Source organism: Coloeus monedula, assembly GCF_965178545.1.
Source record: "Coloeus monedula genome assembly, chromosome: 5".
NCBI lineage: Eukaryota > Metazoa > Chordata > Aves > Passeriformes > Corvidae > Coloeus > Coloeus monedula.
The window spans coordinates 66,327,960-66,336,247 of NC_138785.1; the positions used below are offsets into that span (position 1 = coordinate 66,327,960).

Genomic DNA, 8,288 nt, shown 5'->3' on the forward strand with positions numbered 1-8,288 from the left:
TTCTCCCCCCGCCCCCAGCGCCGGTTCTCCCGCTCGCCCCTGCCGGGGTTCCCCGGGCAGCGCTGCCCCCGGGGTCGCATCCCGCGCTGGCCGCGGGGGAAAGCGCTCCCTGCTCGTCCGGGGCTCTCCCCGGGGGCGGAGCTCGGCGCGGCCCGGCCCCAGCTGTAGAAAAAAGCCGCCGCACAGGCGGGTCCTGCGAGCCCTTAAAGGGGAGCGGCCGCCTCCTCCCGCGGCGGTGAAGGCGGAAGAGTGAAACTTCTGCTTCGGCCCTGCTCGGCTCCGGGGTTTTATGCACTTGTCCGGGCTCCTGCTCGCCCTGGAGAAGGAAGAGAAGGAACCTGCCCCGGCCATGTGCTCGGTAAGCGAGGCCGGCAGCACAGACCCCTTGGTGACCCGCTTCAGGCAGGTGGAGGAGACGCTGGAGAAGCTGCACCGGGAAAACAGGAGCTTGAAGAATAAAGTGCCTCGGTACAACGCGCTCTGCACCTTGTACCACGAGTCCGCGCAGCAGCTGAAGCACCTCCAGCTGCAGCTGGCGGCCAAGGAGGCGACGATCCGGGAGCTGCGGGGCAGCCTGGCCCAGCAGCGGCTGCCCCCGACGCCGGGCGGGGATGCGGCGGCGGGCGCGGAGCCGGCCCGCTCGCTGGTGGAGAGCCTGCTGGAGCAGCTGGGGCAGGCCCGCGAGCAGCTGAGGGACAGCGAGCGGCTCTCGGCGCGGAGAGTGGAGGCGCTGAGCCAGGTAAAGCCGAGGGTGCGCAGGGAGCGGCGCAGCATCACCGCGCCTTTCCGCGCTGCTCCCTAGAAAGCGAGGGACTTGAGCGCAGTAGGGCCAGTGGTGGTGCGGAACGGAGGGTGCGGGCGTTCTGCCCCCAGAGCGCTCGCTGGGTGCTGGGAACAGCTGGGGGCGCGCAGGAACCAGCGCTGACAGCGGGGCAATAGGGACTGAGCGAGGGTTTGAGGCCCGCCGAGCGATGCCGCTGCCTTTGACAAGACTTGCTCCATCCCCAGGTGCCCAAAGCAACTCGCCCGTCTGTATCCAATGGTAGCTCCCCCTGCGTTAAGAGCAAAAAGGCAAACTATAAAATCCTAAACCAAAAGCTTAGCATGACACTATAGATCTTCATGCAACTATTTTCATAAGGAGAAAGAAAAATAGTAAAAAACTCCCTGAATTTAGCAGATGCAACAACTTTGTTCTCAAAGATAATCAGCTGATGCCACCAATTTTTCTATAAAAGTGCTTTGTTTAAAGTGCTCTTAGAAATGGATTTTTGTATTGACACTAAGGTAGCACATTCATATTTGAAGAAGTAACTGACAAGACTGGATTGTGAGGAGAGAGATTAGGGAAATCAGTATCTTTCTTGACAGAAGAAGTCTCAAAACGGCATCCCTCCCCATCCAGCACAAGTGCTGCTTTGGTTACTGTCATTAAGACTTTCCCAGGTTCAGTCTGAAATACTCAAAGATTTTTAAAGCATTTATTTCTAGATGAAGCTGTATAAAGTAATTTCCAAAGCGAGCAGCAGTACTTAAAAGTGAAACAAGTGTTTTTGTCATAAGTAATTTCTTGACCTAATGCTTATACAAAACATTTTCAATATATGACACTCACCTAAAATACATTTTAAAAAGTTAATGTTTGAAAATTTATTATAAGAGATGATCTCACTGACACTTTGCAGACAGATGACAAACCTGTGGTATCTGAACATATTTGAAAGGCTGATGCTGAATATCTTTAAAGGGGAAGTTTAGTATTTAGCATGATGCTAAAGAATTTAAATGTCAGTAATAAGAACAAGTGCTGTTTATCTATATTAAACATTAATATTTATTTATTGAAAGAATAAAATGTTATGCCCAATCAGAACACCAAAAGAATTGGCACTAAATAATAACCAAATAAAAAAGACATTTTTGTTAAGTCAGAGACCAGTGTGCTGGCAAAGATGGGTGATCCCAGTGGTTTACAGCTCTATTAGCACTCCTGAGAACTGGAATGGTAAAGCTGAGATTGTAGCTGTCTCATGGTCTGCCACTGGCATCCGGAGATCCCGGATTCTGGAGGAGCAGTGCTGCAGAGGTTTCTAGTACCAGCATCTGCTCCTTCTTGAGGAAGCTTGTTTTTCACAAAGTCAGGACCAGTGCCTTTCAGGTGCATTGGAACTACAGGCGGTTTGCTCCAGTCACCAAGCAAACCTCTTCCTTCTCAAAACACCTACAGAGATGTTAATGCAGTGTGGATGATCCCACAGAGCTTCCAACAGGACAAGGAGATGTAGAAACAAGTTGCTTCCTAGGGGTGTATCAGACCCCCTCATGTACCTGGGAGTCAGCTGTGGCCAAACTAAAGCCTCTGCTGCCACATGGATTTTATTTTCTGCTTGTTTGTCCTTACCTTACCATTCCCATCCTTTCCTAGGTGGGAAAGTTGCTCTGTGTACTACCTCTGCTTGGTCCTTGTGACAGTGCCAGGCAGTGAATACATTTCACTGGATTCACTGGATTTGATGACTTTTCAGTTCTTTTTTTTTTTTTACAAAAATCTCTATTATCTGATAATTTAGTGTGCGGGACCAATAAATATTTTTCAGTCTCCACAGTTATTAATTTTAAACTACTCTGTTTCTTGGTTTTTTTGCTGCTGTATAGTCATAAAATCTTCCTGAATTTTTGCTGTTTGTTCCTCCATTCTACTGATTAGAAAGTGTTTCCATGGCTGCCTGAGCAGTTTTGATTGATTGATCCATCAGTTTCAAGGTCTTGTGATCATACAGAAATGAAATGGATTTATTCTACTTTTTCAGTACTTTGCAATGAGTACAGGAGCAATAAGGAATTACTGCAATATGGAAGTCAGACATATTTTGGCTCTTGCTTTTAAATAACTTCCCTTCCCCCTCTGTTTAGGAAGTGCAGAAGTTGAATCAGCAGCTAGAGGAGAAAAATGGAGAGATACAGCAGATGATAAATCAGCCTCCATATGAAAAGGAGAGAGAAATCTTACGACTGCAGAAGACCTTGGCAGAGAGGGAGAAGGCTCAGGCCACCAGTGATGTTTTGTGCCGTTCACTCACTGATGAAACTCACCAACTTCAACGCAAATTAGCATCCACAGCAGAAATGTGTCAACATCTGGCAAAATGTCTAGAAGAGAAGCAAAGAAAAGAGAAGGGGAATTCAGATGACCAGATACCTGCAGAAAGATCTAATCAGGTATTCTTACAGCTACTATGTGTCTTTAAAGTCTTAGTAGCTTCTGAGGTGTTAATTATAATATGATAGCTGTAACTGCGGAATGGTGAGAAACAGCCTTTAAATAATGTAGGGTGTTAAGACAGCCATGGCAATGGTAAATAGTTCAGCGTATCTGAAATTTGGGATGGAACCACTTGTCTACCACTTCAACTTTGGCCATCTCATCATCAGAGGCTTTTTTTGGAGAGGAGAGCTAGAGAGGTTCCATCCAACCTCAGCAATGCCACAATTACAGTTCTTTCCTCTATACACGGGGACAGTACCTACCTTGTAGTACCCCTGCTTCTGTGCAGCACTAGGTGGTGCTGTGATTTTGAAGCCGATCTCTCCTGATTACTTCTTTAAGCATCAAAATCACAAAACAAAGTAGAGATATTTCAAAGTAGTATTTATATTAAGAACTCTGTAACATGTGGTCTTCTCAGATCGGGATTTGGCTTTGCACACGTAGTACAGACCTACAGAAAGTTGGTTTGGGGAATATGACTCAAGGTGTCTTACCTTTTTTTTTTTGGCTCTGGGATTCCCCCAGCCTCTGAGTGCAGGGCAATGTTTCTCTTCGGGAGGGATGTTCAAAAAAAATGCTTTATAATAGGACAGTGCCAGAAATGCTACTGCAGGGCACAAAGAAACACCTGGCTTTTGGTGTACTTTGCTAATGGCTGTTGAGGCTTCAGTTGAAGTTCTCAGCATAGGGCAGAGGTAGATCATTGTTCTGTTGTTCCTGAAGTCCTGATGGCTGAGAGTCATTAGGTAATTCATTAAAATACCATAAGGAAACAACATTTGCAGTGCTGCCTCTAGTAACAGATCAGAGTATTGAGTAGGGTGCTACAGACAGTTCTCACGAAAAAGAGTAATTCTGACTTATTCTCTTACTCCTACATGGTGGTAATGCTGTTTTTCACATGACCACTCATCTGTGCTGTTGTGATGAACTCTACACATGCTCATGTCTGCTTTGTCAAACATTCCAGCAGTGTTTCCAAAGAAAATTTATTCACATTAAAGTTACTTGTTAGAAATAGGGGTTGAGCAGATAGATGAGAAAAGGACTTTTTAAGGGACTTGAAGCATTTGGCATTATCCTATTTAACATGTAATTGATAGACAGGAAACTTGATTGACTTTGATATATGTAATAAGAAGCTAACCTTGTACAGTGGGGACTTCCCTGTTGAAGAGGAGAAATTTCAGATGCCATTACTAGCTGATTCTAGGGAATTTTACACAAAAGTGTTCTATATTACTCATGTACACTGGGGTTTTTTTAAGCAGATGTCACAACTGTAAAAAAGAGGTATCATTTTAGTCAATTATATAGCAAGCAGGGTTTTTTCCCCTCAGTAATTTCTTCCTAGTACTGGCCAAAATTGACAGTAATAACAAAGCAAGATGAAGGCATATCTGTGCCTTTGTCATGCATTCTCCCACTCCAGACAAGTAGTAGTTTTCCAAGGAGTTTGTCTAAACTGTTAAACTCTGTTGTCATCAGGTCTATTTAAAAGCAGTACCAAGGTCACAAGAAACAGAGCACATTTTTGCTTTTCTTAATAATAAAAGTTGTAGCGTATACTATTAATATTTAGAAATAAACCATATAGGAATAAATAGACCTAGATGTATGTCATTACACATAACTTAAAAAAACCCCATTACTTCCAGTTTCACAGCATAGTCAAACAGCATCTGAGATTTTTAAGTTAAAGTAACATCTAACTTTATCTGAAAATTACAGCTTTTAGACAATGAAACTTCACTTCGAGCTCTTATCTGCAACCTACAAGAGGAAAACAGGATGTTAAAACAAAAAGTAGCTCACGTGAGTACTTTCATTTTGTTACAGATTAATATTTGTTAAGTATTTTAAATTAGAGTAAATTTGGAATAGATAAGGTCTGGTTAATCTAATTAAATGGCAGTTTAATGCAAGACAGTTTTTCTTAGTCATTTCAACATGGCACATAGTTTTTGTTCCCTTAGCTAAGAACAATTTGCTACATAGTTTTTAACATAGTGGGTTTTTGTTGTTAAAAACACAGTGCAGAAGAAAATTTTCATGTTCCTTCCATGGATCAGTATTCCAACCCAGAAGAACAGCACTAGGCCCAGAGTGACCACCAACCCCTCCCTTTCCATATTATTTAATACTGTCCCTTTGGACTGGGAGATGGGAAGGCTGCCCATGAAGAGTCTGCACAACCATCTCCTGCTCTCCTGTACAGTGACTTACCCACCCTTAAGGGTCGAGTCAGCATGTTGCATGATCCCCTAGAGAATTTTGGTCCTGCACAAATAGACAGCCTATAAAACCTTGGAAATTTGTGTCCTCCTGTTCTTCATGCCTCTCCTGGATAAACTTTCAGGTGGAAGATTTAAATGCAAAATGGCAGAAGTACGATGCGAGTAGGGATGAGTACGTGAAGCGACTCCACTTGCAGCTGAAGGAGATGAAGTCACAGCTGGAGCAGCACCATGGTGGAACTTCAGCACAAAGGAATTCTGACCTGATGCACAAGGAGATATTCCGGTTAAACAAGCTACTGGAAGAAAAAATGAACGAGTGCATAAAAACCAAGAAAGAACTAGAAGACATGAAGAAGGCTAGTGAAGGAGATCATGAGCGCATACAAATGCTGGAGCAACAGGTCATTAAGTTTCTTTTTCCTAGAGATGGGAATTCTTAGTGTCTTCCCAGACCACTGAAGTCCAAGGGGGAGAAATGGATTTATTTTTTTTTGACATTTGCCTGTTTTTGGACATTTGGCCATACAGATACTTAACAACACAGATTTAAAGGAAATCTTACTACTTAAAGAACCCCATGCAGTTCTGCTGGCCTTAATACAGAATATGAAAGATCTGTAAAAGAAATACAAACAGCATTGAAGTACAGATAGGATAGAGAAGATAATACTGAGATTCTGGGAATAGGTAACCAAGGAATCATAGCCTCAGCTTTTCAATCTAACCTGCCAATGCTCTAATTTATAAAATATTAACGTAATAATTCAATTTCAGGTCCTGGTTTATAAAGATGATTTCACATCTGAGAGATCAGACAGAGAACGAGCACAGAGTAAAATACAAGAACTTCAGGCAGAAGTTGCATGTCTGCAACACCAGCTAGCAAGAAGACAGGTAAGAAAGCAGCATGCTCCTTTTTTAATTTAAGCATGTCAACAGGACTGAGGACTAAATTATACTTTTAAATATATTTAAAAAATATCTTAGTATTTCTAAAAGAGTTTCAGCTCAGTGCAGCTATCAAAAACTTAGATTATTTCATAGTCAGTTCTGGTGGAGATGCTTCCCAGTTCAGATGTAATACCCCTTTCTAGTCTATTTTCCTTCTACTTTTGGATCAACATAGTAAGGGTGAATTCTTAGAAGGCAGAGGACAGCCGTAACTCTTGGCATCTTTAAAGTAGCACATTGGCTGTATTCTGTGTTTTCTACAAACCTTCTTTACAACTATATTAACACTGAAAAAACTGATCAATAATTTATTTACAAGTCCTCTGATAAATATTTGAGTGGTGTTTCAGATAAAGGTGATAAAATATCACCTGTTAAAGAATATATTTTTACTGCATCTTTTTCAAGAGCTCTCCTTTCTCTTTCTAGGACTCAAGAGACACAAGTAGTCATTTCAGAGTTCACGCTGGTAACCAAAATAATTTGTACGTTCAGACGAATGTCGAACATCTACGAGGCAACAGCCCGGGCCAAACAGGCACGAGAACAAACTCACAGTCTGAACAAGCTTCTCCTCCTGGGGATAATGGAAACTTGGGATCTGAAGGCAGGGCACAGGGTGAACTCAGATGCCCTCACTGCATGAGGTTTTTCAGTGATGAACTCAGTGATGAATTCCTCAAGCATGTTGCTGAATGTTGTCAGTGACCACAGGATGTGAGGGGTGTAAGTTAATCACTACTTTTATAGACATAAAACTTGCTCTATACATATCTCCTACAGTCCTAAAAGAGAATAATTCAAATGGAGAGCTCTGGGAAATTAGGAGGATGAACAATATCTACCTCTTGCTTGATTTTGCCTTCTCTTGGACTGTGTGAAAGGCTTCAAGAGAAAGCAAAGTATTTGTCTGAAGAATTATTTTTGACAGCTACAAGGAAGGCAAGTGTAATGCAGATTCTACTACAAACTAAACTGAAACCTACGGTGGTAGTTCAGCTTCAGAGCGCAGCTTGACTTTATTTGGATCTAATTCTCTACCGCAGTCTGATGGCTTGTGAAAAAAATTACTGAACTTGAAATTTTCCTCCTCTTCCAAAAAATGTAGGCTGAAGAACATTTTGGCAGAAGATAAGAAAAAGCTTACTGTGCTTTATCTGGATTAAAAGTGAAAGTATTTTCTTGACTCTTGAGGCTGAACTTTCAGACATCTAATCTGAAAATCCTTCTGTTTAATTGAAATCAGAAGAAGTGAAGAAAACATAAAAGGGCTGGTTATTGACTTAAAACCAGTCTGCATTTTTTGCACAGAAACAAGGTACAGGGATATTTATATTTTCTGTGCCAGATTTGTAAATGTATATTTGTGTAATTATTGATTGTATTCCTATTTGACGTAAGGATTATTTTTATAATAAAAATGATTGTGCATTTGCTTTACTACGTTAGTAAAGGGGTCAAAACATCTCTTTTGGTGTAAGTATTTAAATGTGAAATAGTCCCAGTAACTACACTAAGGGCTAATTAAATGTCATGGTTTCAGATATGAGTTATTTCATTACTTTAGTGATAACCAGCTTCTCAGACTATTTTCAAATATGTTGAAAAAAAAAATCATTCCTCATCTCTGAGCAGAAGATTGACCTTTCAGAGGCACAGGAACACATTTAACCCCCTACCCTGCCACACACATGTGACTATGCCAGTGCTACCTTGAATTTCTTCTTGTCTGCACTGGAGAGAACCTCAACATCTAGCAGGGGACTGTTTTGAGAAGAGTATCAGCAATTAAAGTGTACAAATATAAGAGGTTTTTGCAGCCTTGGCTC

General features: G+C 42.0%; 1 protein-coding gene across 1 annotated transcript; it reads left to right on the forward strand.

Annotated features, from left to right (window-relative positions):
• Window positions 1-289: 289 nt before the first annotated feature.
• TNIP2 (TNFAIP3 interacting protein 2) lies at window positions 290-7,424 on the forward strand (the record flags this gene model as incomplete). The annotated part of the gene is made up of 6 exons (XM_082281738.1): window positions 290-739; window positions 2,914-3,219; window positions 5,000-5,083; window positions 5,628-5,909; window positions 6,283-6,402; window positions 6,889-7,424. 6 exons carry the CDS (start codon window positions 290-292, stop codon window positions 7,165-7,167), a joined length of 1,521 nt encoding a protein of 506 aa, XP_082137864.1. The 3' UTR covers window positions 7,168-7,424.
• Window positions 7,425-8,288: the final 864 nt, after the last annotated feature.